The sequence below is a fragment of the Petaurus breviceps genome, unplaced genomic scaffold (genome assembly GCF_028583685.1).
Source record: "Petaurus breviceps papuanus isolate PSGF00001 unplaced genomic scaffold, PetGlider_PUasm1.0 174, whole genome shotgun sequence".
Lineage (NCBI taxonomy): Eukaryota > Metazoa > Chordata > Mammalia > Diprotodontia > Petauridae > Petaurus > Petaurus breviceps.
This window is the reverse complement of record NW_027185761.1, coordinates 76,081,223-76,107,711: the sequence shown is the minus strand read 5'-3', so window position 1 is coordinate 76,107,711 and position 26,489 is coordinate 76,081,223. Positions and strand designations below refer to the sequence as shown.

At 57.5% G+C, this 26,489-nt stretch overlaps 1 protein-coding gene across 2 annotated transcripts in view; it reads left to right on the top strand.

The window, feature by feature from the left end:
- IARS1 (isoleucyl-tRNA synthetase 1) overlaps nucleotides 1-26,372 on the top strand; it is a 27,134-nt gene extending 762 nt beyond the window's left edge. Inside the window, exons 2-27 of one of the 2 annotated variants that reach the window (XM_069084430.1) lie at nucleotides 139-267; nucleotides 369-525; nucleotides 868-987; nucleotides 1,489-1,571; nucleotides 1,834-1,951; nucleotides 4,718-4,865; nucleotides 6,425-6,512; nucleotides 6,657-6,717; nucleotides 7,823-7,918; nucleotides 8,894-9,016; nucleotides 10,743-10,834; nucleotides 11,561-11,659; nucleotides 11,913-12,039; nucleotides 12,383-12,456; nucleotides 12,620-12,814; nucleotides 13,327-13,413; nucleotides 14,159-14,242; nucleotides 15,761-15,905; nucleotides 23,207-23,327; nucleotides 23,682-23,773; nucleotides 24,140-24,217; nucleotides 24,740-24,861; nucleotides 25,054-25,156; nucleotides 25,303-25,386; nucleotides 25,704-25,878; nucleotides 26,077-26,372. In XM_069084430.1, the coding sequence (XP_068940531.1) occupies nucleotides 149-267; nucleotides 369-525; nucleotides 868-987; nucleotides 1,489-1,571; nucleotides 1,834-1,951; nucleotides 4,718-4,865; nucleotides 6,425-6,512; nucleotides 6,657-6,717; nucleotides 7,823-7,918; nucleotides 8,894-9,016; nucleotides 10,743-10,834; nucleotides 11,561-11,659; nucleotides 11,913-12,039; nucleotides 12,383-12,456; nucleotides 12,620-12,814; nucleotides 13,327-13,413; nucleotides 14,159-14,242; nucleotides 15,761-15,905; nucleotides 23,207-23,327; nucleotides 23,682-23,773; nucleotides 24,140-24,217; nucleotides 24,740-24,861; nucleotides 25,054-25,156; nucleotides 25,303-25,386; nucleotides 25,704-25,878; nucleotides 26,077-26,279 (2,994 nt within the window). In that variant the 5' untranslated portion in view covers nucleotides 139-148 and the 3' untranslated portion in view covers nucleotides 26,280-26,372. Of the gene's footprint in view, nucleotides 1-135; nucleotides 268-368; nucleotides 526-867; nucleotides 988-1,488; nucleotides 1,572-1,833; nucleotides 1,952-4,717; nucleotides 4,866-6,424; nucleotides 6,513-6,656; nucleotides 6,718-7,822; nucleotides 7,919-8,893; nucleotides 9,017-10,742; nucleotides 10,835-11,560; nucleotides 11,660-11,912; nucleotides 12,040-12,382; nucleotides 12,457-12,619; nucleotides 12,815-13,326; nucleotides 13,414-14,158; nucleotides 14,243-15,760; nucleotides 15,906-23,206; nucleotides 23,328-23,681; nucleotides 23,774-24,139; nucleotides 24,218-24,739; nucleotides 24,862-25,053; nucleotides 25,157-25,302; nucleotides 25,387-25,703; nucleotides 25,879-26,076 lie in introns of both variants that reach the window. The other variant, XM_069084431.1, reaches the window with a different exon arrangement.
- Nucleotides 26,373-26,489: the final 117 nt, after the last annotated feature.

Sequence of the window (26,489 nt, the reverse complement as noted above, 5' to 3'; positions counted from 1 at the left end):
GGGGCACCTGCTGGGTGGGGCCCCGCCCCGCTTGGAAGCGCGTCATGGGGGAGGGCGGGGCCTGGGCAGGTGGGCGGGGCTTCTCCCCGCAGCCCCAAGGCTGACTGAGCTCCCGCCCCTCCCTTCTCACCAAAGCAGCTGCGGCAACATGGCCCAGCAGGTCCCCGAGAGCATCAGCTTCCCGGCCGAGGAGGAGAAGATCCTGGAGCTGTGGACGCGCGCGGGCTGCTTCCGGGAGAGCCTGCGACAGTCCCGGGGCCGGCCCCGGTGAGTGGAGGGCCCACCCCCTCCCCCCACGCCCCTTCTCTGGGGGGAGGGGGCCGGGCTTGGCCCAGGCCCCACGTGACAGGGCACGCCCCTCCCCCCAGGTACACCTTCTATGATGGGCCGCCCTTCGCCACGGGGCTTCCTCACTACGGGCACATCTTGGCGGGCACCATCAAGGACGTGGTCACCAGATACGCTCACCAGAGCGGCTTCCACGTGGACCGGAGATTCGGCTGGGACTGCCACGGCCTGCCGGTGGTAAGTGCCCGGGCGGGGGTTCTGCGGGCCGGGTGAGGGACCTGGGGGCCCGGCGGGGGCTCGGTGGGGGGCCTGGGGGCCCGGCGGGGGTTCTGCGGGCCGGGCGTGGGCCTGGGGGCTCGGCGGGGGTTCTGCGGGCCGGGCGGGTGTTCTGGGGGCCCGGCGGGGGTTCTGGGGGCCCGGCGGGGGCTCAGGGGGGGGCCGGGGGGCTGGGCGGGGGGCCGGGTGGGGGGCCGGCGGGCCGGGGGGGGGCGGGGGGGGGGGCCGGGGGGCCGGGCGGGGGTTCTGCGGGCCGGGCGGGAGGCCGAGGGTCGGGCCGCTCAGCGGGGCTTCTCCACCCAGGAGTACGAGATCGACAAGTCTCTGGGCATCCGCGGGCCCGAGGACGTGGCCAGGATGGGCATTGCCGAGTACAACCGGCAGTGCAGGGGCATCGTGATGAGATACTCGGCCGAGTGGAAGGTAGCAGCCCCGCGGGATCCCGCTGTCAGCCCCTGAGGCATGGGGGGGCAGGGGGCTCCTGGACCCCCCTCTGTCGCTTAAAAGCACCTTCTTTTTAGTCCCGGAGCAGAACAAGGGTCTGCACGAGATGGGAGGAGGGGCTTTTGTCCCTCCCCCCAGAGGCGGCCCTGCCTCTTCTCTGGATGCAGGCAGCGTCCTCCTCCCCAGGGGGATCCATAGCAGTCAGAATGACATCGTTATCACGGTGCCGGTTCTGCCCTTTGTCAGTGTTTTTCTAGAATCACCAGACTCACCTCTCCTAGCACATCAGGCTCACCAGACACCGCACCTAGTTGGGCCATTCCCCGGTAGGTGGGCATCCCCGCCCTTTGCGCTAGTTCCCCCAGGAGGTCCTGGGCTTCCCCGCTCCCTCCCGTAAGTAGGCAGGTGATAGAGGCCGGGGAACTCTCAGGGCGAGGGCGGGCAGCACTGCTCACGAATGACCTTGTCCTGCTTTGCAAGGTCACCATCTCCAGGCTGGGCCGCTGGATTGACTTTGAGAACGACTATAAGACCTTGTACCCAGAGTTCATGGAGTCAGTCTGGTGAGTTGGGGGCTCATGCTGGGGCTCCCGTCAGGTGAGACGCTCCCTGCTTGACCCTCTGGACTCCCAGCCCCTCCCTGCCTTCCTCAGCGATCAGGTCTCTCAGTCGGGGCTGCGTGCTCCGTTAGCCAGTCCCTCATCTGTGCTCGACCAGGCCTGTGCAGGGGGAGGAAGATGAGGCCCTCTGCGGCCTTGGTGGGGAGGGCGCAGTCTGGACAGGCTTCCCTTTCCCAGTAGAGCTGAGGGCTTCTCACATCCCTAGGTGGGTGTTCCGACAGCTGTACGACAAAGGGCTGGTCTACCGTGGCGTGAAGGTGATGCCCTTCTCCACGGCCTGCAGCACCCCGCTCTCCAACTTCGAGTCCCACCAGAACTATAAGGTAGGTGGGGGCGGGGGGGAGATGGAGGCAAGGCGGGCCGGGCCGGGCACTGCTCACCTGCTGCTCCAATGGCCCTGTGGAGAGAGTGTAGCCAGAAGCGTGGAGGGGGCCGTTGGCTGCCTGCCAGCGTGAGGTCCGGGAGGCCTCAGGTGAGGGGCATGCGTGTGTCACATGTGGATTCTGTCCATTTTGTTTGGGCCCGTCAGTCACCTCCCATTCACGTCTCCCTAGAGTTCCTCTGGAGGTGTGAATGTGCCCCTGGGTCACAGGCCATCTGCCCGCTCTCTGGCTCTTGGCATGTCATTCATTTCCAGCTTATGGCCTTTGTATTGTAGGTGTGAATGGTTGGGGTACACGGGGTTCCTTCTGTCATTGAATGCCTTGGGGCATATGCTCTCTGATGGGATGGCAAGATAACAGAACAGGAAGAGTTGAGTGAATGTGCTTAACACGCTCGCACATTGCATCTCATCCCAGGCTCTAAGTGCGGGCACTGCTCACTGGCCCAGGAGCCAGAACCGGTCCATCTCTGACCCTCCTGGGACACTTGGGTCCCTGCTCCCCAAGGCTTGCCAGCCTGAGCTTGGCCCCCAGGATCTGGGACAAGGGGTGCCTCTGACTCCTCTGGAGATCCCTTCGAGTTGCTAAAATGGGCATTTCTTTCATTTGTCTTTCAAAACCTTTTGACCTTGTGGTTGTGGCAATTTGCATTTCTTGAAAACTCTCCCTGTGCCTTTAGGCTGCTAATCTGTTGGGGAATGAGCACAGGCTTGGTGAGAGGTGTCCTGTGACCCCAGATTCTGTGTGCCAGACTCTGTAGCTGTTTGACCAAAAGCCTTTATGTAAAACTGGAAACTGGCATCACAACTTGTGGTGGAGAAGCCTGGGCACTTGCCCGCTAGGATCAACAAAAAGCAGGGGCACCTGCTGTCGTCCTTCCTGTTGTGCGGTGTCTGATAATAATGGGACGTTCAGCATTTGGAGTCAGAGGCATGCGTTGGTCCGGTCATCAGCGACAGAAAGGGGCTGTGACTATGCACCAAACAGTCTGAGCTGCTGCCCCCATAATAGCCAGCTACTGGTGACCACAGTTGTGTCTGGTGACGCACAGGGAGGATGGCATGGACATGGCACCTGTGGGATGGTAGGGACAAGTGTGCTGAACAAAGGGGATGGAACATCCCTGGGTCGGCATCCACGAGATGGGAAACCACAAAAGTCACCCATGCACGATGGAGAAGGGAGGGAGGGGAGGCAGAGGGATCACACGGGGGTCTCAGCCAGTAAATGTTGGTGAAACAAAACACCTACTCTGTGCCAGGCGCTGTGCTGAAGCCTGGGGGCACAACCCCCGAAGGGGCTCACAGCGTGATGGAGGAGACAGCAGCAAATAAGCACATGACCAAGCTCTGCTCAGGACATTAGCAGAGGGAAGGGGCTGGGGAAGGCTTTTTGTGGGAGGTGAGATTTTAGCTGGAACCCAGGGAAGAAGAGTTCAGAGCAAACATGTTCAGCAGCGGACAGTGCCTGACAGCTGAGGTTGAAGTGTCGGAAGTAGACGTGGCAGGCATGGGGAATCGTACGTGGCGGGCACAAGTCATATGTGGCGGGCATGGGGAGTTGTGGGAGGCGGGAGTGAGCACCACTGGGCTTTTTGCATGGGAAGCGAGGGGTCTTAAGGGACTGAAATAGTCAGGAGATACGCTTGTCTGGCCCCAAGGGCTGCCCGTGGGCTCTCCTCCCGCCTCTGGAGTCTCATGGAGCAGCCTGGGGCTCCTTGGCCCAAAGTCCTTCAGGGGCTAGGCTCTCAGGCTTTGCACCTCTCTTTGGGTGTTCCCTCCTCTGTGGCTGAGTCATGAGAAGTCAGACCTGGGATTTGGGGGCTAGAGATGTTGCCAACACGGTGTGTCCTCAGCCACAGCCAAGGTTGGTATTTATTTTCTATGTTCTTTTTGCAAAGGACTCTGGATTTATGGGAAGTCATAGGCAGGAGTGACCCAAGAGACTAGTCTAAGAGGCCTTTACCTTCGTCCATGACCTTCACCCCTGGAAACCTCTGGGCCATCCTCACCCTATAAACCGAGAAGGCAGTGAGAGCCTGTGAGCAGGGAAAGCAGAGCCTGCAAAGTCTGAGGGCTAAGTCTTTTGTTAGAGTGGGAAGAGCTACGCTGAGAGGAGTTATTTGGCCCAGTCCTAAGGCTCAGGCCCACCCCTCTTTGTGTGGGATTGAGAGTAGAATCCCTTTGGGGCATGGGCTCCAGGGAAATGGCGTTTGTAGCAGGGCTCCACAGATGTCCGCGCTTGCGACACATCCTGCTTCTTGTTCAGGAATAACCCAGGGAACTGAGCTTTCTCTTATCCCCATCTGCACAGACCGGAATTCTAAAAGCCCGTCAGGAGCAGGTAGTTACAGGGCATAGCTGCCTGCTGGAAATGACAGGACGTTAGGAAAGTGGGAGCTGACTTCCTTCGGTACACATTGTTTCCTGAGGCAGGGATGTGTAAGATAAACTTTATTAAGTCTTTTACAAAAACAACTTGGGGTGAGCTTTAATTATTTGGAAAAGCCTTTTTCCTGATGACCAGAGATAAGTGGGGCATTATACCTGACTCGTCTTTTGTAATTGACCATCGCACTAAGTATTTTCTGTGTTTGTTCAGGAAAGAAATAGAATAAGAAGTTAAGCACTGAGTTTACAGTCCAAAAATCCATCGTTTTTACTCCTTTTCAGATGATTTCCGCCTTTTCTTGCTTCTTCATTTCAGGATGTTCAAGATCCTTCAGTCTTTGTCACTTTCCCTTTGGAGGAAGATGAAGCTGTGTCTTTAGTCGCGTGGACCACCACACCCTGGACTCTGCCCAGCAACCTGGCCCTCTGCGTGAACCCAGACCTTCAGTACGTGAAGCTTCAAGGCAAGTGTGGGGTGTCTCCTCCCTTGATGAGTCCGCATCGCTGAGATGGAGGGGGGCTGCTGGGTGCAGGGCTCCAGCTTCTCCTGGGAGGAGCGAGCGGCTTCTTGGGCCCTGCTATCTCTGGGGTCTCCAGGATCAGCATGAGCATCACAGGCCACCCCCTAGAAAGCCCTAAGACACTGCTGACCAAATGAGCATGTGGTCAGTGAGAGCCATTGGTCAGTATCAGGGGTTTGCAAAGCAAACCTTGGTCTGTCCTTTCCCAGTGAGGAGGCCCGCGGATCCTGGATTCAGCCCTTGGGGCTTGCTCTGGGCTTTCTCCTGAGGTTGATGGTTAAGAAAGCTGCCCTCGGGGTCATTGGAGCAATCCATCCCCTAGCTTTTATCTCACCCTACCGTGTGTCAGAGAGCATGAGAATGAAGCAGTCTGCTTCCACTATGGTGTCGTCCCCCAGCCCAAACCTCCCCAGGGCCTTCCTATTCTGGATTGGTGCAAAGGGAAGAGAGATGCCCAGAGTGGCTCTGGTCAGTGGTGGGTCCACATGCCCATTCCAAGGCTTGCTCAGTCTCCTGCTCTATGTCCAGCACAGTCCCCTGGGGCCACTCACCCTTTGCTCTCTCTCCCAGTGGCTGGTGGAGGTCATATGACCTCTGCTGGCTGACCGGCCACTCTGGCTTTAGCGTCCCTGTGCTCTGTGCTGAAGCAGCTCTCCTACCCCACAGCCCAGTCTTTGAGGCCAGGACCAGCCAATGTCTCTTTCCCAAGGCATTCATGTTGGATGAAGGAAGGGATGGAGCCCCCAGCTCAGTCCTTCGATGCCCTCACAGACCCTCGCTTATAGCTGGTCCCATATATACTTGTATGTGTGTGTGCACATGCGTGAGCAGAGAGAACACAGGACCAGACCTGGTCCCGTTCCACTTGAGAATTCTCTTACCTGTGGTGCAGATTTGCTGGTGAGGATCAGTCAGTTTTAAGGAAGGATGAGCTCCAAAGGCCTCCCTTCCCACTGCCTTTATGCACAGTAAAAAGAGCCGGATGGCCTGCTTCCTGTCCTCCCACTGTCTGGGCTCCAGGTAAAGGTGGATGAGTCTGAACAGGAGCCGGGACATTTCTCGCTGATTTAGAGCCTGCCCCCCAGCCTCTTCCCTGAGCACCCTGCCCTTGGAGGAGACTTTGGTCCCCCCTCTTCTCTTGTTTTTGTTGATTGGAGGGCAGTCTGGTCACTCCAGCTTTTCTGCTGCCCACGGACAGTCTGGGTCATAACAGTCAGCTCTAGAAGGACCCCCAGGCATCCTCTGATACAGCCTAGGAAGCCGAGGCTCCATGTGTTCCCTGCTGATTGACCACACTTTGTGTGGAAGCCAGTTACCAGGGAGAGGAGAGCCCTGGCGCATGGAGGCCTGAGCGCCTTGGGCCTGTTGGCTTAGGCTTGTACTTGCTGTCCTGTAGGTGACCTGAGCTATAAGGCAGCACCTTTTCCTGTCTTCCATGACTGCATGGGATCCCAGTTTTGGGCCGGTAACTTGACCCCTGCTTCCCTTGGCTGGTTTCCTAGATGCTGCTACAGGAAGGATCCTGGTCTTGATGGAAGCCAGATTGGCGGCCGTGTACAAGTCGGAGAGCGACTACGTGATCCTGGAGAGGTGAGTCTGCCATCACGGCCTGGTGGGGGTGGGGGAAGCACACCGCTGGGCACCTCTCTTAGCGCCACCCTCCACTTTTATGGACAAAAAGAGCCTTGCGCCTGTTATTTCCATTTTCATTGAATGTTCATTGTTCCTGTCTAGGTTTCCTGGCATTGCCCTCAAAGGCAGGCGCTACAGGCCAATGTTTGAGTATTTTGTGAAGGTGAGGCGACATCGGGGTTTCTCCCACCCTCATTTGGCTCCGCCTCCAGCGAGGCAGCTGAGCCCCAGCCCCGGGCCATGGACACACCCCCTGGCAGGAGGAGGCGGAGTACCAGCCAGCCCTGGCCAAGCCCCAGGCCTCTGTTGCTAGCCCATGGAGCCTTGGGCATATGCCCCTCAGGGCCCAGACCGGTGGCTCCCCCTGCTCCATGCCACCCTTTGCCCCATGTCCCATTTGCTCTTGGGAGGATTAGATTTAACATCCACTGACCCATCCTTGCATCTTACCCAGGGAGGTCTCCTTTCCCTGACACTGGGGGGACCTCAGCTGCCGAATACAGAGCCCCCCCCCCTCCCCGTGGGGCGCAGCAGGGAAAGTTGTTTGCTTGGGGGTGGGGGTCCAGCTGCTTATCTGGGGGCAATCTGGAGGCATTCTGGGGCCAGCTGCTGCGGTGGGGGGGACCCGGAGGCAGCATTGAAGAAGTGACAGCCTCTGCTGTGGGTGTCAGGCTCCCTTCTGGACCCCTGTGTTGGGAAGTGGCTGTGTGTGAGCAGGTCCGGGGAGTCCGGCCGCTCGAGCATGGGCAGGGGGAGGAGCCAAGGGGACCCAGGCGGTGAGATGGCTCCATGCTTAGAGTGCCAAATCTGGGTTCAGATGGGTGTCGATTTACGGTGACTCTGGGCAAGTTGCCAAGCAAGTCTGCCTCAGTTTCGTCTCCTGTAAAATAGGGAGCATAGCAGCGCCTGCCTCCCAAGCTTGTTGTCAGGACCAGACGAGACCATATTTGTCAAGCACCCAGCAGAGTGCCTGGTACAGGGCAGGGGCTTCCTCCCCTTGCTCAGCCCCCTTAGCTGTGTCTTGTCCCAGTGGAGCCTGGGTGGGGCCTTCCGAGCCTCGTCCCCGCTGGCTGTTCCACAGGTTGTGCTGGAGGGCCTTGAAGGCCTTTCCCACTTGGGATTCCCTTTGGGCCTGGTTCAGCACGGGCCGGTCAGTGCTGATGATGCTGCGGGATCAGAGTATGGGCCAGCTTTGGTCCTCACAAAGCTGCTGGGGCTCAAGTGCAGTCGGCACCCTGACCGCGGCTGTGGCCTCGCCTCTCCCACAGTGTAAAGAAAACGGCGCCTTCACCGTGCTCGTGGATGACTATGTAAAAGAGGAGGAAGGCACAGGCATTGTGCACCAGGCACCATACTTTGGGGCTGTGAGTATGAAGCCGCCCAGGCGCCCTGGGCTGGGGACTGGGGGAACAGCCTTACATCAGACTGGGAGCTCCTTGAGGGCCAGGGCTGGTGTCCTGCCGAGCTTAGCACAGTGTAGTCCCTCCCTAATCAGTGCTTGTTGACTGACTGATTAACAGTAGAGACCATTGTAGGAGATGAAGTCTGAGACCAGAGTACCACAGGAAGACCCACACGGGGCCTCCCAACATCTGGGTGCAGTGTGCATGACAAGCAGGCCCCTTGCCCACGGGGGCAAGTCTCCCTGAATAGGGGGCTGAGTCTTTGTGGACTGGAACCCACTGCTGGAAGGGGGTCTAGGAGGGAGGAGCCACAGGGGTCAGAGGGTAGAGGGGCGGGTCAAATGGGCTCTTTCCCTGGGGCTTTAGGCCAGATGGCTCAGATGTCCAGGTGGGGGTCAGGAATCCTACATCCATCTCAGGAGAGATGATGGGGTGTTGGCAGGAGGGAAGCAGGGGAAACACAGAGAAACAGTTCCAGGGAAGAGGAGAGGGCTGACCTGTCTAAAGACACTGGACGGCCCTCAGGAGATGGAAGAGCCTGACCAGGGGTTTAGGAAAATCAAAAAGAGATCAGGATGACCCTGCCTTAAAGGGGTGCGTCACCCTGCCCAGGCTTGGGGCGGGGGGGGTAGGGGGCTGAGTCTTTTAGGCCAGATGGCTCAGATGTCCGGGGGGGGGGGGGGGGGGGGGGGTTGCTGAGTCAGGGCACCTGGAAGGGTGGTGGCACAGGAAGCAGGAGGAGGCTGGGAAGGGGCATGCCCTAGGCCTGGGCAGGAGGAGCTTGGTTTGGCCTTCCCAGGGAGGGTCTTCTCCCTCAGGCCAGTGAAGCCGCTGGGCGTGTACCTCTCTCCTGGCAGGGATCCAGCGTCCCTGGGCTTCTTGGTCCCCCTTTCTCTCCCCACTTTGTGAGTTCATGCCCCATATGTCATCTCTCAGGACGATTACCGAGTCTGCATGGACGCCAACATCATCCAGAAAGACTCTGTCCCGGTTTGTCCTGTCGATGCCTCCGGCTGCTTCACATCTGAGGTCACCGATTTTGCTGGGCAGTATGTGAAGGTATGGAGGCTTTCTTTGATGCTGCCACCAGGTCTGCCTACAGGCTTTTGTGTTGCTTATTTCTTAATCGGGAGGTGAATCATTTCTAGTCTAAAGGGAAAGAGAAAGTTCTTGGCTGATGGCTGTATTCCAGGGTCCATGAGCCCAAGCCCACCCTGGCAGTGGTGGGTACAAGCCTCTCCAGTGCCTGCCTGCCTGCCATGGTGGTGAGAAGTCCCACTTCTCTCTGGTCAGAGACCGTTAGGGCGAGAGCCCGGGCCCCCAGGGAAGGGGGTGTGCCCTCCCCTCTGTAGGTGTTCTGGAAGCAGACACTGAGCTGGGGATGGGGCCCCTGTCCAGAACTCCCCCTCCCCTTTTTAGCACAACAAGCCCTAATCTCCCCAAAATGACATCTAGGAAAGGGACGTTTAGGCTTAGCTACAAAGAGGACTGGGTGCAATGAAGAATGTGGACATTTAGTAAAAAGTGAGACTTGTTCTTAAAGTGTCTCCTTTCAGCTGACACTATTGGGGAGTGAGAGTGAGAGCTGGGCTCAGACCTGGGGCAGAGGGACAGGAGGCAGGCAGGCCTGGGGGCAGGGGAGAGGTGATGGGCAGCTGGACTCTGACTGGCCTTGCTCTCCTGGGAGGTGAGGTGGGCAGGGAGGGTTTAGGGACAATCCCAGAGGTTTGGAGGAGGGCAAGACCAGCAGATTCTGGTGACTGCCTGGGTGGGAGTGACCGTGGCAGCTCAACCCACCCTGTCCCCCTCTCCTGGCCCCAGCCCTGGGCGGCCCTCCCTCCCCTGCTCTGCCCTCCCTGGTTCAGTCACTCTTCCCTTTATCCCCTTTGTAGCTCCTTGGACTGGCAGCCCCTTGAGGGCCCAGTGCCTGGCACATAGTAGGGTATTTATTGACTGGTGGGCTGGCGCAGGACGGCCCTTCAGGCTCGTTCCATGACGTGACAGTTGAATCTGTGTGAGCTGAGGAGATCGTTAGAGGAGAGGAGAGGGCCCGGGACAGAACATCAGGAGGAAGAGGGGAGCTCGGGAGGCTGGCAGGGCCGAGTGCATAGCCAGCCTCAGACACTGAGGAGCTATGTGATGACTTGGAGCTCAGTGTCTTCCTCTGTAAAACATCCCGGGCTGCTTGGGAGGGTCAGACACACACAGGGCTGTTATCATTCCCACATTCCCCCTTCCTGGTCCCTTTTCCTGTGGACGCCATCACCCTTGGGCCAGTCACCCCGACCTGACACCCCAGAGTCAGGTTGGACCCCAAGTGCTCTCTAGGCCTCACGTGCGACATCTCTCGGCCCCTTCATCTCTGCCCCTTTTGGCCTCCTCTGCCTCTTGCCCATAATGCTGTGCCCTCTGCTTCTTGGGTTGGGGGAGGTGACCCAAGGCTGGGAACAGCAGAGAGGCCTAGTGGCCGTGAGCAGCCTGGCTCTGACTCCTGTGGGGGTTGGGGTTGGCAGGAGAAGTCACAGAAGGGCATCTTGCCCAGGAGAGGAGTCGATGGAACAGGGAAGGGCAGGGAGGCTACAGGCCTGCCCTGCCACGGGCACACGGTGCCACGGGAGGACTCCACATCCTTGCTGGATGGGGCAGTTTTCAGGGACGTGTACCTATCCAGTGATGTGCTTGAGCCCCAGCTTGTGGAGTCTTTGCCCTGTGTGCCGCCCACTGCCCCCTCCCACCTCAGGCCTGCCTGTGTCCCAGCATCCTTTGTGTCTCATCTTTCTCCCAGGATGCTGATAAGAACATCATCCGGGCCATGAAGGAGCGAGGCCGACTGCTCCTGGCCGGCACCTTCAACCACAACTACCCCTTCTGCTGGAGGTGAGCTGGGTGGGGCCTGCAGGGTGGTCATCTCTGCCTCCCTCAGCCTCCTGACTCTGTGACAGGCTCTGAGCAAGTTAGGGCATGTGGGACTCTGAGAACACGGGCCCTGTGGCATGGTCACAGCAGCCTGGGTGAGTCATCGGGGCAGGCGTTGTCAGATGAGGGGTGGTGCCTCATGGCTGTGGACAGACATTTCTGCCTCAAGACTGGTCAACTCCTCTGTCTTAGTAAGAGCCACTCTGACCATCCAGGGCTGGTCAGAGGCGCTGCCCTGCCTAGAATGCAGTATGGCCCTGGTAAATGCTTCTCAGTTTATTGACTGACTCATTGGGAGGCTTGATGTAGGGACAGCTCCATCCTCGATGAAGAACGGTGTGAGCTGACCGTGGTCCCTCTCTCCCTTCCCCCCTGGCCTTGGTTCCTGGGGGCAGCAGCTCACTGGCCTCTTTGGCCACGCGTGCCAGTGCCCAGGCTGTCGGTGGTCACTCGGCGCAGCTATCTGTAAACTGATGCTCCCTTTGCCCCTGCTGTTCTCGGCCCACGGCCCGCTGGCTGTGCTCAGCAGCCGTGCTGCCTTACCTGAGGCAGGGGTGCCAGCACAGGCCAGGTCGCAAGGGGGCACGTGAAGGTGGGGTTGGCAGAGACCGACCAGAGCTGAGAACAGCCCCGGTGCTGCTCAGGACGGCGTGTGGCTGACCTCCTGACCATTGTCTGTGTCCTCAGGTCCGACACGCCGCTCATTTACAAGGCTGTCCCAAGCTGGTTTGTCAGAGTGGAGCACATGGTGGGCAGGCTTCTGGAGAACAATGACCAGTGTTACTGGTGAGCCCAGCTATCATGTTGTCTGTGTGTCTCTGTCGGTCTCTGTCTCATGCACCCGCACACATACACGCATGTGCACAGAGGCGGCAGAGGCCCGCTAGGACCTGAGGGCGGTACAGACTTGTGACAAATGGGGGCATCCCTGGGAGGTGCTGGGCTCGCCCTTCCTCCTGGGCAGCCGTTGGCCAAGCCCTTGGGCGGGACGCCAGCTCTGACCATGTCTCCGCCCTCCTGATCTGGATTTCTCTTGCAGGGTTCCTGAGTTTGTGAGGGAAAAGCGCTTTGGGAATTGGCTCAAAGATGCACGTGACTGGGCCATCTCCAGAAACAGATACTGGGGCACCCCGATCCCGCTGTGGGTCAGCGATGACTTGGAGGAGGTGAGGGCCCTGGGAGGAGCCGCCCGTCCTGGGGGCCCTCAGGGAGCAGTGTAGACAGTGTCCATTGTGCACAGCAGCAGATGGAGGCCGTCCACACTTGCAGAGGAGGAAGCCCCTTCTCTCCCTCTACATCGACCGCCTCCTGGCATCCTCCAACCTCGGTTGCCCGGGGCTAGGGCCAGCTGCGGCTGTGAGGAGGGCTCTAGCCATTGGAGCACACTGCCTGCTTTTGAGGCGCGAGCCTGCCCAATTCCCAACAGGGCTGGGGGTTGTGATTGTCATTTGTGAGAGGATCCCTGTTGTGCTTGCTGATTCTGACATGGCACTTCGCGGTCTTGGGCAGGTGGTCTGTGTCGGGTCGGTGGCAGAACTGGAAGACTTGACGGGAGCCACAATTTCAGATCTGCACAGGGAGAGGTCAGTGCGGGCCCTAGGTGGGTCCTGAGTTGTGACGGGCGTCTCCCTGTCTCCCCTGGGGCTGGTCTGGAACCCGCTGGCGCATGGCTTCCTCGGTGCTAACAGTGCCCGCTCATGCCTGCCCTCCTTGATGCTAATGGCGGTCACCCTCTCATTTCCACAGCATCGACCACCTGACGATCCCATCCCGCCAGGGGAAGGGCCCCTTGCACCGCGTGCCCGAGGTCTTCGACTGCTGGTTCGAGAGTGGGAGCATGCCATATGCACAGGTCCATTACCCCTTTGAGAACCGGCGGGAGTTTGAGGAAGCCTTTCCTGCTGACTTCATTGCTGAAGGCATCGACCAGACACGTGGATGGTGAGCAGAGGCGTGGTCCCTGGCAGCATCCCGCCAGGGCTTCGTAACTCTGGTGTCGCCACATGGGGCGGGGGCAGGGTCACTGGCACCGCAGGGAGCCAGAGAATAGTGGAGAGTGGGGCAGGCTCCTTTCCCTTCCCCAGGCTGGATCTGTACCCCAAGTGTGCACGTGCCCTGTCTCTCATCCCTGTTTGAGACCTGTGTGTGGGATGTGTTCTTATGGCTTCATGTGTAGGGCTGGATGGTGGGGCCTGAGAAAGCCCCATATGGGGAGGGCTTGTTGCCACCTGCAGGGCTCAGGGGAGGCCCCTGTGGACAGGCTGTGGTCAGCGGTGCCTGTCTATGAGGGGCAGGGGCAGAACCACTTGTCGGAGTGGGGGATGAGGTTGGGGATCCCCCAGGAGTGTTGCAGCTGGGGCGGGGGTGGCTGCCTCTCCCTGCCAAGCTTGGCCTTTGAAGCACCAAACAGGGGGTCCCTCCTGGGCCTGCTGACACCGCTCATCCCTCCTCAGGTTTTACACGCTGCTGGTTCTGGCCACTGCCCTCTTCGGGAAGCCTCCCTTCAAGAATGTGATTGTGAATGGACTGGTCCTGGCCAGGTACAGAGCTCTCACCTTCCCTCCATGAGTGACCATCTGCAGAGCCCGTCGCTGTCCTGCAGCAAGACCAGGGGCTGGCCCCCAGAGGGCTTGGGTGAGGGGAGGAGCCCATGGGATCCTGTCCCCAGCCGGGCTGCCCTTGGGCCCCTTGGAGGGAGTGCCAGCAAGGGCTTCAGCTGGCATTGACTGAATTCTGGTTGGGCCTCGCTGCTGCCCGCCCCGGCTCTCTGCTCTCTGGATGAACGAACAAATGAACGGGTGAATGAAGGAATGAATGAATGGATGTATGCATGGAGATGAGGCACTCGAGCCATGCCCACTTGGGGGGCCAGACCCCATGCTTGCCACTGGAGGCATGGCACCTTCCGTCAGGGAACTGCGCTAACAGGGCAGAGGGCTCTTCCTGTTCTCATGGTGGAGGTCGGGGGTATTCTTGGGTCCGCTCTCGGCTCCCTGTGGGGCTGTGGGAGTCTTCCCGTGGTTTTCTGTGGCCTTTGCTCACAGCTCTCAGGCTGGTGTCATGCACTGCAGTGACTTGGGCCCTTGTCCAGTCCCTGGGTGTCCGTTGGGTTGGTGCACATATGTGTGCCCTGCACCTGTGGGCCAGAGAAGGAACAGGCTCTTAGGAGTCTGGGGCCTGGCAGTCACTCCCGTGTGGGCGTGGGTTTGGCTGCTGATGCTTCAGCCTTTCTAGCCTTCCTGAGGCATGGGACTGAGGGGGCTGATGCTGCCTTTGTCTTTGCAGTGATGGTCAGAAAATGAGCAAACGGAAGAAGAATTACCCGGACCCCATGTCCATCATCAACAAGTATGGAGCCGATGCCCTGCGGTGAGAGTCGCTAGCCGCGCCGCACCATCCGCCCAGAGGCGGTTCTGAGGCTGCCGGCTCTCCTAGCCAACCCTCTGTGGGGGCACCGGCACGGACCGTGGGGATAGACAGTCAGCAAACCTTTGTGAAGCACGCCTGTGCGTCTGCCCTCAGGGAGCTCACGGTCTGGGCTGGGGAGAGGAGGCGTTCAGAGGCTGTGGAAGGCGTCCTAGCAGCTGGGGTGCAGAAACAGAAGCCAGGGCTTCCTCAGGCTGCGCTGAGGAGGAAGGGCGTTCCAGGCGTGGGGCACGGGCAGGACAAAGGTTCTGCGGTGGGAGATGGCGTGGCGTGATGAGAAAAGCTGACTGGTAGAGTGTGCGCAGATGGACGGGGGCCGGCCCGGGGAGAGCTTTCTGCGTCATGCCCATGGCTGGATGTCTGACCTGGAAATACAGACACGAGATTGGTTGGCCTTGTCTGCAGTGGGTAGCTGTGGCCTCGGGTGCTTGGCAGGGTGGCAGCGCTTGGACAGAGAGAGGGACCAAAGAGCTTGCACTTGGCTGGCAGCACAGCTCCTGCTCCTGGGCGTGTGCCAGGGGAATCTTGTGGGGAGCTGGTGGCCACATGAGATCCCAGGAGGGCACGGAGAGGAAAGAGAGGAGGAGCTGGGCGAGCCCTGGGGCCCAGGCTGAGGAACCAGCGGGCTGTGGTGGTACAGAGTGGGCTAGGGCCGGGCAGCAGAGGGTCTGTTTGCAGGCAACGATGGGCGACCTAAAGAGTCAGGAGGTTTGTGGGAGGGTCAGCCCCTCAAGGGGGCACAAAGGCATTGCCTTGCAGAGGTGGGCCCTCAGTTCAGGTCCTGGAACACCAGATCACAGGGTTCATGGTCTCCTCCCTCCTGTACCACAGTGTGTGCATCAGTGTAAGGGGAGGGATGGGGGAGCCTCAGCAAGGGAACAGGCCACCCAGGTATAGACGGGGCTGGTGCATGAGAGGCCAGGCTGAGCCTGCCCAGGGTGCCCACCTCACCCGCAGGGTTGTCTTGTCCAAGGTGTGGGGAAAGGTGGCCGAGAGGAGTGATAGGGAGAGCAGAGGGATGCTTGGCGGGCCTCTTTCTGGGAGGTCTCTCAGACAAGCTTGGCAGTAAGCTCCACGTCCCCCCGCCACCTTGGGCTGGTCAGTGGAGGGCTCTCCAGTGAGTCTGAATGTTCAGCCCATCTGTCTTTGGGGTCCTGGTTCTGTCCTTGGTCAGCATGCCATCGAGGCCTTTATCGAAGGCATCCGTAAGAAGATTGGCCAGCCCCATGAGGCCGAGCACAGAGACCTCCTTCATCAGACTGTTAGCGGTAGCTCTGTGGTCCAGCCGCTCCTGGACACCCTAACTTCTCTCAACATTTCAACACACTCACTGATTCCTACTCCGGCTAATGGCTCCAGATGGGGGCATCGCAGAGGGAAGGCCCTCCCAACTGGGTCGGCCGCTTTGGACTCCTGGTCTAGCCTGGCCAGGGTGCTGATGGCTTTCTTGGGTCGTTGCAGGCTGTACCTCATCAACTCCCCTGTGGTCCGAGCAGAGAACCTGCGATTTAAGGAGGAGGGGGTCCGAGATGTCCTCAAAGATGTCCTCCTCCCATGGTACAATGCCTACCGCTTCCTTGTTCAGAATGTCCTTCGCCTTCATAAGGTGCGTGCTGAGATGGGCCCACCCCTGGGTGCACTGGAGGGGGGGTGTGGCTGCCCCACCGAGGGCGAAAGCCAAGTGGCAAGAGAGGCGTGGTGAGCTTGGGGGAGGAAGTGAAGGGGGTCCAGGCTGGCGGAAGGTGCCTTGGGCTGTTGGTGGGGACCGTGAGGGCAGCATCTGCCCCGGGCGGGGTCCCCTCAGAGGTTTCTGGTGCCCCAGGGTGGATCACCAGACTCCCCTGGTCCTTCTCAGTTTCTTTACCCTTCACCTGAGCTCCCTAGGGAGCTTGGGGAACCAGGAAAGCCTTGTTGGGGCGTGTCTTGGAGGAGCTGGCATTCTGCTTTGTGGGATAGGTGGGGGGCAAGTCACATCCACACCAGGAGGTGGCCCGTGAGCCAGAGGGGAGGAGGGAGGGCACACCAGGCATGGGTTACAGCCAGTGCAAAGTGTGTCCCCGGGGGGACAGAAGATGGAGTCTAACTGAGTGGCTGCTTTGGGTGGAGCATGGAATGTGGGAAGGGGAGCCTCAGGTGCTGCATCTGGCCTGAGTGACAATGTGCCTGGGCCCTGAGCAGGAGAGGGCAGGGGGAGTCTGGCAGCAGTAGCCCAGGGAGAGGTGACACGATGATGTGGAGGGACTCCGCACCTCCCAGAGTGCCAGGGGAGGGATCAGAAGTGGAGCCCCCAAGGGGAGATGAGGATGCCTAGACGCCCCCACTGACCAGGCCAGAACTGTCATGTGTGCTTTGACCAGGTTGTTTCTTTAAGAAGACATGTCATCCCTGGGGGAACTTGGAGAGGCCAGGGTCTCACTCAGCCCACCAGGAGTCCTGCTCTCAGCTTCCGCAGGACCCTCCCTCCCTGCTGCTGGGCTCCTGATGGGGCTTCTCTCGAAGGCCGAGCTCCTGACTCTGGATAGACCTTCAAGGCTGCCAGGGGTCCCCTGCTTCCGTTTCTGTGGCCCCTGTTAGCCCTGCAGGTTTAGAGGCTCCCTTTGGTCTGGCAGCCCTGCTCTGCCCATTGGGGAGTGTTCTTTGCTCAGGACAAGGTTGGCAGCTGCCCCAGGCTGGCTGGCTCCTCCTTAGACCACTCTGGGTAGTGGGGGTCAGAGACGGCCCCTGTGCCTCCTTTCTGCCCTGGGGCCCCAGCCTGGCACCCTCTCAGTCCTTGGCACCAGAAGTTTCTGGCCACATGCTGTTTCTGGTATCCTTGGATCTGTTTCTGTCTCTCACTCCCCCTTTCTCCAGCTCTCTCCTCGCACACTGACTCGGTGGGACTTTTTTCTGCAGCTTCCCAGTCATTATCCGGTTTGGCACCTTTCTAGGTCTCAGTGGGTCGCCTGGGCAGTGCTCCTTCCTGCAGCCCCGCCATCTTGGTCCTGCCTCTTTCAGGGCTTTTCAGTCTCCCCAGTGTGGGCCTTCCCTTCATGGATACTGGCTGCTGCCATCATGTCCACTTCCTCCCACTGTTGCTGCTGGGTCTCCTTCCTTTCTCTGAACGTCCCAAGGAGTCCAGGTGACAACTAGACAGACACATTTAGGCCTCCTTCTTGCCATGGGGCTAGCTGCTTCTTTTTCCCTTGTCCACTTCTGTGAAGAAGTCTTTTGTCTCAGGCCCTTCCAGTTCCTTGTTTCGGGTGGGTTGCTGCCTGCCAACGCCCTTCCCATCCTTCCCTCGCCTGCTGGGCGATGTTGTGATACTCTTTTTCCTGCTGTGCAATCCATGGTGTTCTAGATATTGTATTAAAAAGAGGCCGGTATCGTTAAGCGAGCTGTCATTTTCTGAAGGCTGTTCTGCCCACTCTCCTTTTAATTTGGGGCTATCTTGTCCACTTGTACTGTCTGTCTGCAGTGCAGATACTGGCCTCTATCGCATGGGACAGTTGGAGTAACGTCTTCATCCACTTGGTGTTGTGTGTGTGGATGGTCATGGCTTCTGGACTTGGCACAAGAGCGCCCACAGGATCTCCCTCTCCTCTCACCTCCAGGGCTGTGGCGAGCCCCTTTGGCAGACAGCCATCTCCCTGGTTTTGCCTTGCCTGACTCAGACAAGGTTGTCTCTGTTCTTTCAAGGAAGCTTGACTAATTGCGGTGTGTGGTTGGGAGCTGAATGTCTGGACCCACCTTTGAAGCAGCCCTTTGCTCCGCCAGATTCAATGGTTTTCCATAATTGGCAGAGAAGTCTCGTGTGTCTGCACCTTTCAGACACTGGCTGTAAAGATGTGGCCGCCTTCCAGAGACCCTTTGCAGAATCCCTCTGGCTGGGAAGGCAGTGGGCTTGTTTGTCCCTGGTGTCAGCCGCCTTTCATCATTAAAAGAGTTCAAGAATTTGCCCAGTTCTTGTCTTTTGCCCCATTCAGACTTCCTTCTTGGGAATCTGCCCATGCCTACCTCACCACTGTTGCTTGGCCACACCTCCCTGTGATCATGGATCTGCCCTGATCCAGGACCTTTCTCCATCTCTGTTCTCAGTAGCGCCACGTTCACCTGTTTGATAAGGACATGAAGACCTGGGCACACAGGGAGAGCAGTTGTGAGAATCCGTCTTGTACTCAGTGGCTTCCTTCAGTGGGGGTTAGGGTCTCTCTCTGCTGGAGGCGGCGTCCCTGCTCCCCGCCATCCGCCATCTTTCTCCAGAAGACTTGCCAGATAGCACGTGGGCTGGCTCCAGGCACTGTCTCTCTGTGTGCTTGGCACATAAGTAAAGTGTTTGCTGACTAGAGGCCTTTGTAGGCCCTCCCCTCCTCCTCCCCTCCGCTGCTTGTGACACACATGGGTCCCTTCTTCCATTTCCCACCCAGTGACAAGGGGCCAGCGCGAGCCCTGTCTTTGTCGTCCTCTCATTCTCGCTCCCAGCCGGGCTCCTGCCAGTCCATGGTTGGATGGTCAGCCTAGGTCCAGACCGAGGCGGGGCTGACCACTCATTTGGTGGGGCCTCTCTCCCATGTGGCAGAGTCTGGCCAGTCCTGTCTCATTCCTTCTTTTCTTTTTTTTTCACATTCATGATTGGTCAGGTTGTACAGAAGGGTTATAACTGACGGAATGAACAGTGGGAAAGAGGAAACCAAACCAAACACAGAAGAGAGAGAGCAGGGGGCTTGCTTCGCTCTGCACTCAGACTCTGCATCTCTCCATCATGAGTCTTTGGGGGTGTCTCACAACCCTGCATTGCTGAGAGGAGCCCAGTCTATCAGTCGTCACACACACGCTGTCTGTAATTGTGTACCAAGCTCTCCTGGTTCTGCTCTTCTCAGCATCAGTTGGCATAAGTCTCTCCGTGCTGTTATGAAGTCCGTCTGCTCCTTGTTCCTTACAGCACAATAAAATTCCATTACATTCGTACACCACAACTTGTTCAGCCATTCCCCACTGGATGGGCATCCCCTTGATTTCCAATTCTTTGCCACCACAAAAAGAGCCGCTGTAAATATTTTTGTACATACAGGTCCTTCTCTCACTTCTCTGATCCCTTTGGGATATAACCCTAGAAGTGGTATTGGTGGGTCAAAGGGTATGCACTTACTTATAGCCCTTTGGGTATAGTTCCAGGGTGCTCTCCACAATGGCTGGATCAGTTCGCAACTCCACCAACAATGCATGAGTGTTCCACTTTTTCCACATCCTCTCCAGCATTTGTCATTTTCCTGTTTTGTCATCTTCGCCAATCTGGCCGGTGACATGTGGTACCTCAGAGTTGCTTTGATTTGCATTTCTCTAATCACTAGTGATTTAGAACATTTTTTCTTATGCTTATAGACATCTTTAATTTCATTCTCTGAGAGCTGCTTTTTATCATTTGGGGAGTGGCTTGTATTCTTATAAATTTGACTCAGTTCTTTGTATATTTTAGAAAGAAGGCCTTTATCAGAGATACTGGTTGTAAAAATTCTTTCCCAATTAACCACTTCCTTCTTAATCTTGGTAACATTAGCTTTATTTGTACAGAAGCTTTCGAATTTAATGTAATCAAAGTTATCCATTTTGCATTTTATAATGCTCTCTAACTCTTGTTTCATCATGAAGTCTTTCCCTCTCCATAAATCTGACAGGTAAACTATTCCTTGCTCTCCCAGGTTGCTTACAGTATCAGCCTTTATACCCAGATCATGCACCCATTTTGACTTTATTTTGGTATATGGTGTTAGATAATGTTCTATGCCCAATTTCTGCCACACTGTGTTCTAGTTTTCCCAGCAGTTTTTGTCAAATAGTGCATTCTTACCACAAAGACTGGGGTCTTTGGGTTTGTCAAACAGTAAATTACCAGGGGCCACCAGGTAGCACAGCGAGTAAGAGCACCGGCCCCAGAGTCGGGAGTCCTGAGATCGAATCCGGGCTCAGACATTTAGCACCCACCCAGAAACACCTGGCCGTGTAACCCTGAGCAAGTTACTTAACCCCAATTACTTAAAAAAAAAAACAACAACCCAGTAAATTACCATAGTCGTTGGCTGCTGACTCTTGAGTGCCTAATCTATTCCATTGATCCACTCCTCTATTCCTCAGCCAGGACCAAGTAGTTTTGATGACTGCTGCTTTATAATACAGATTGAAATCTGATATGGCTAGGCCACCTTCCCCAGCATTTCTTTTCATTAATTACCTTGATGTTCTGGACCGTTTATTCTTCCAAATGAATTTTGCTACTATTTTTTCTAGTTCTATAAGGTAGTTTTTTGGTAAATTGATTGGTATGGCACTAAATATATAATTTCATTTAGGTAAAATTGTCATTTTTATTATAGTGGCTTGACCCAGCTATGAGCAATTGATGTTTTTCCAATTAGTTAGATCTGGCTTTATTTGTGTGAAAAGTGTTTTGTAGTTGTGATCATATAGGTCCTGGGTTTGTTTTGGCAGGGAGATTCCCAAATATTTTATAATGTTTACAGTGACTTTAAATGGGATTTCTCTTTCTATCTCTTGCTGTTGGATTTCATTAGAAATATACAGGAATGCCAAGGACTTATGTGGGTTTATTTTATATCCTGCAACTTTGCCAAATTTGTTTATTATCTCAAGTAGTTTTTTACTTGATTCTCTAGGATTCTCTAAGTTTTTCTTTTTTCTTTTTTTTTTTTTGGAGGGCAATTGGGGTTAAGTGACTTGCCCAAGGTCACATGGCTAGTTTTTGTGTTAAGTGTCTGAGATCAGATTTGAACTCAGGTCCTCCTGACTCCAGGGCCGGTGCTCTATTCACTGCGCCACCTAGTTGCCCCCCACTTGTTTTTCTAATGAGATGTTTCAGGTTCTTTTATTTTTTTCTAGTTTTATTATTTTTTGGTGACTCAGCGTCACTAGATTCCTTTTGCCCAGTTCTAGTTATTTTTTCTTCTTTAAAATTCTAGACCTCTTTTTCCAGTGGGTTAATTTTCTTTTCATGATTTTCTTCAGTTGCTTTTATTTTTTTTCTTAGTTTTTCCTTACTGTCTCTTACTTGATTTCTGAATTCTTTTTTGAGGGGCAGCTAGGTGGCGCAGTGAATAGACTCCCAGCCCTGGAGTCAGGAGGACCTGAGTTCAAATCTGGCCTCAGACATTTAACACTTAATAGCCATGTGACCTTGGGCAAGTCACTTAACCCCAATTGCCCTCCAAAAGAATTCCTTTGTGAGTTCTCTCAAGCATTCTTGGGCTTGTGACCATTTGATGCTAGTCTTTGGGGTAGAAGTGGCTTTTTGACCTCACTGTCTTCCTCTGCACATGAACCCAGATCTTCTTTGACACCAGAGTTGTTCTCTGTGGCTGGGCTCTTTCTCCTTTGCTGGCTTGTTTTCATTTTGTTTTTGGCCCCTTGTGTTGCTTAGGCATCTTAGTGTGTGTCTTGGCCTTCTCGGGTCGTTTCCGCCTTTTGGTGCCTGAGAGAGCAGTTCTGTCTGTTGGTCAGCCAGCCATTTCTTAGTGCTTGCTGCGTGCCAGCTCTGTGCTCAGCCCGGGGCTAGGGAAGGAGGCAGGAGGACAGGCCCTGCCCTCAAGCAACGTCTGACCTGGACCTGCTCGTGGGCGCTTGTGCCCAGGTGATGGCTCTTGCTGTGGATGTCTGATTTTGTGGTTGCTTGTCAGGAGCCCCACAGATCACGTGATCTGGTGTCCTGTCATCGCTGCCTGCCTTGCTCCCCAGCACATCCGTAGGGAGTGCTGGGAGTCCAGGCTCTGCCCTCCAAGAGCTTCCACTTGAATGAGGAAGCGAACCCAGAACAGGTCTGCCTGGTGGCACAGGGAGGGGTGGAGCCCATGGGGAGAGACATGGCAGACTTTGTGGAGCTTCCAAGAGGGCCCCCAGGGCAGGGTGGCCCCTAGGCAGATGCTGTGGAGATGGTCTGAAGTCCCCTCCACAGACCTGGCCTCCTCCAGTGTGACCAGGACTGCCCTGGAAACCGTGATGGGCTCTCTCATCAGGAGCCTCAGAGCTGGCTTTTATGGAGGCATCCAGGCATTCAGAGGACATACTTAGGGCCTTCTGCAAGTTCCTGCTGTGTGCGAGGCCTGATGCTAAGTGCTGCACCCATCTGACCCCATCTCTGTCTCCAGGGCCATCTTGCCTGGCATTTGAGGCCCTGCACACTCTGCCACCACCCTCCCTTCTGTGTTCCAGCCAGCTATGGGCTTGCCCTGAACCCCAGGGACCCGTAAACCTGTGAATAGGCTGCCTCCCATTCCGTGGCTTTGCCTTCCCTTTCTTTCAGAGGTCCTGCTTACATGCCCGTGGCCCCATCGGGCTTCCTGGCCCCTGCCCATGCTCAGAACCATCCCCACCCCCTGAAGTGTCTCTGTTGCTTGATGTGGCCCCTGCTTTCACCTTGAGCTACTTTGAGCTTCACCTTAGACCCCCTACGAGAGTGTAGAATCAGGAGATGGCTTTTTCCTTCATCCCTGGGTCCCCACCGCCTAGTGCAGTCTTGCTTTAATAACTGGTGGGTGTATTTGAATTTTTGAGGTCCAGTTAGGAGGATATGGCGGATGAAGATAGGAGAGATCACACATGGGGAAGATCAGGGATCTTCTTGGACAAGGGGTCACAGAACTGTGGCCTGAAAGAAGAGGAGTTCCTCCCTTGGAGAGCTTGGAGGGCAGGGTTGGAGCCTAGTTGTGGAAGGTCTTGAATGCCATGCCAAGAAAAGGAGGAGCCGGGCCCCTGGGTTGCGGCTGGCGTGCACAGGGGTGAAAGGGCCCGGTCGCGTGGCCCTCCCACCCTCTCTTTCTGTGACTGTGTAACCCAGAAGGTGGCGTGTCTTTGGCAGAAGCTTCTCTGGTTCATTCCGGCCCTACTCCAGGGTAAGCCATCCCGTTCCCTTTTCCTGGCCAGGAGGAGGAGGTGGAATTCCTTTATAACGAGAGCGCCATGAAGGAGAGCCAGAACATTACTGACCGCTGGATCTTGTCGTGCATGCAGTCCCTCATCGGCTTCTTTGAGGTCGAGATGGCAGGTGAGGACACGCCGGAGACGGGACGAGCCTGCCCTCAGGCTGAGCATTGATGAAGCACCTACTTGTGTGCTGGGCTGGGGAGATGGAGCCAGACTTGGCCAGGGAGGTCAGTGGTGGGCTGGTTGAGCTGGTCCTCAGTGGCCCCCAGTCACCACTGGGGCGTGAGGCGGAGAGACGTGAGGAGAAGCTGAGGCCCTTGGACTCGGCCGCGTGTAGCTCTTCCTCCCCTCAGTTTGAATCTCCATGAGCTCGGGCAGTCTTAGCACCTGCTCCTGGCTGGACGGGGGAGTCCCGCGAGCTCCCAACAGGCCGGTGCTGCTCACGGCCTGATTCTTCCCTCTTGGGCCACTTCAGCTTACCGCCTGTATACCGTGGTGCCACGGCTAGTCAAGTTTGTGGATATACTGACCAACTGGTACGTCCGAATGAACCGCCGGCGGCTCAAGGTGAGTGACCCCACGGGTGGGTGGGCAGGGTTGCGGAGGGAGGCGCCACCTTTCGCTGGCCCGGGGCCCTCCCCGCCCCCTGTAAGACACCAAGGAGGGCCGAGCCGTCCAGGACTGCTTCCTGGGAGCAGGGAAGGGCCTGGAAGTCCCTGTGTGCAGATGGAGAAACTGAGGCCCCCAGAGGTCACGTGCTTTAGGGGGAGGGAGGGTCTCACTTGTATTTGCCCCCCCCAGAGGGCACGGAGACAAGGGAAGGACTTTGTGGGGGGCTCCCTCTCGGGGACCCTGCAGATGCTAAGAGCAGACTTCATTTCTCAGTGTTCTCATTGGATAGAAACAAGGGGTTTTCTGATCTTTTTTCTTTAGGGTGAAAATGGGACTGATGATTGTGTCGTGGCCTTAGAGACTTTATTTAGCATTCTCTTCTCCCTGTGCAAACTGATGGTGAGTGCGCCCCCTTGCGCCCTCGCTGAGCCCTGGGCTCTCCAGGTGTGACAGACACCAGGTGCCACTGCCGAGCGCCACAACAGCCAGCCTCCAAAGCTAAGCTCGCGTCCCACCCCGAGGGGCATCAGCGCCCAGTGACCTCCTGACTAGGACGTCCTATTGAACGTGGTCTTGAATGGGATCGGGGCTGGGGCTGGGGCTGGACGTTGGGGCCGTTGTCAGCCGCGCTCCTGCCAGGTTACATCCCACTCCCCCGACACCCAGCCCGGCTCTTCTAGGTTTAAGCGTTAAGAAGGGGACATTGGGCTTTGGGTGCCATGTCCACGCGGCCACTCCTCTGCGGTTTGTGCATGCTGACCCTGAGGGGCGCCGGCCACCATCTTGGTCAGGGCAGTTTCTGCAGCCGCGGGCAGGGCCGTTTGCCCCTCAAGCATGTGTGTCTCCCACCATCAGAGCTCCCTGCCCCACGCCATCAGCGGCTGCACTGGGCGCGTGCGCCCTCCTCTCTCCTTTGCACAGGCTCCCTACACTCCTTTCCTCACTGAGCTGATTTACCAGAACCTGAAGACGCTCATCGACCCAGCCTCGGTCCAGGAGAAGGACACCCTGAGCATCCACTACCTCATGCTTCCTCACATCCGGTAGGCAGTGGCCGCAGGGTGGGCTCTGCCTGAGCGCCCCCACCTGTTCCCCTCCCCCCACTCTGGCAGCCCGAGGCCTCTTGCTAGGCCAAGTGGTGGGGGCCCCCCAGGCACCTGGCACGTGGCCGGGGATGCACTGTGGAGGGGGGCAGGAGGCGCGGCGGCCGCTCAGGAGCTTCCCTCCCTCCCCAGAGAGGACTGGATCGACAAGAAGACGGAGAACGCCGTCTCCAGGATGCAGTCCGTCATTGAGCTGGGCCGGGTCATCCGGGACCGCAAGACGATTCCAATCAAGGTGAGGCCCCTCCAGGCGGGTTCCCGGGGCGTGGCACCGACCGGGGCATGCGCCACGGCCACAGCCTGGCCTTTGGGGTTACTGGAGAGAGCTGCTGAGGCAGCCCTGATGGACAGCGTCTGCCATGCCCTTTCTTCCTCCTCCAGTATCCTCTGAAGGAGATAGTGGTCATCCACCATGATCCCGAGGCCCTGAACGACATCCGGGCTCTGGAGAAGTACATCCTGGAGGTGAGGCCTGTGTGGGCGTGGCAGGGGCGTGGCTCTGCCCTCCACACCCTGGCAGAGAAAGACTCTTAGAGGCTGCCACCCTCCCCCAGGCCCTTCCTACCCAAGGTCCCCGAGTCCTTGCCTTTAGCGCGACCCTGTTAAGAGCCATGTGTGCATGTGCGGCTTTGGGCCTGCCCCCACCCCCTCGGCACCCTCCCCCTGCTCAGCCGCCTCGCCTCGCAGGGTCCAGGAGCGCCAGTGGCTCCCAGCGCCCCCCACTGCAGTCTGCTCTACATGTCACCACGTTAGGCATTTTATCTTCTTTAAAACAAACCTAGGAGCTGAATGTGCGGCAGGTGACCTTGTCTACGGATAAAAAGAAGTATGGCATCCGGCTCAGAGCGGAGCCCGACCACATGGTCCTGGGCAAGCGCCTGAAAGGGGCCTTCAAGGCCGTGATGGCGTCCATCAAGGAGCTGACCAGCGAGCAGCTGGAGCTCCTGCAGCAGACCGGTACGGGGCGGGCCCCATGGTGGGGGTAGGGGAGCCGCAGGAGGCACCTGCTAGGACGGACCCAAGGCAGAAGGGCCGCGGGCCCTGGCACAGGAGGCCGCCCAGAGCTATGGGCCTCCCGCCATGAGCCGCGCCCTCCCCAGCCTAGAGGGGCCATTCTCGGGAGCCCCTATGCGCCAGCCCCTGCATTTCCAACAGGTTCCCTCACCGTGGATGGGCACGAGCTTCACACAGAAGACGTCCGCCTGCTGTACACCTCTGACCGGGCCTCGTCCCGCTATGAGGCGCACTCAGATGCACAGGTAACACCCGTGCTGCCCCAGGAGTCCGTGCCGCAGCAGGGGGCAGGCCGGAGGTCAGGGTCTGCTCACTCGCAGCGCTCTGGGAGGCTCCTCCTGTGAGCAGAGTGAGAAGGGCCTCCCTCCCAGGGAAGCCCAAAGGGCACGGGCTGGAGCCCTGTGCAGTCGTCCTCTTGTGAGCCCTATTTTACTGGGGAAGAAAGTGAGGCAGGCAGCAGACCCACCTAGCCAGGAATTGTCTGAGGTGGGCCCAAACCTCGCATCTTCCTGACCACAGGCCCTGGTGGCCTGGGGAGCTGACATGACAGGGGG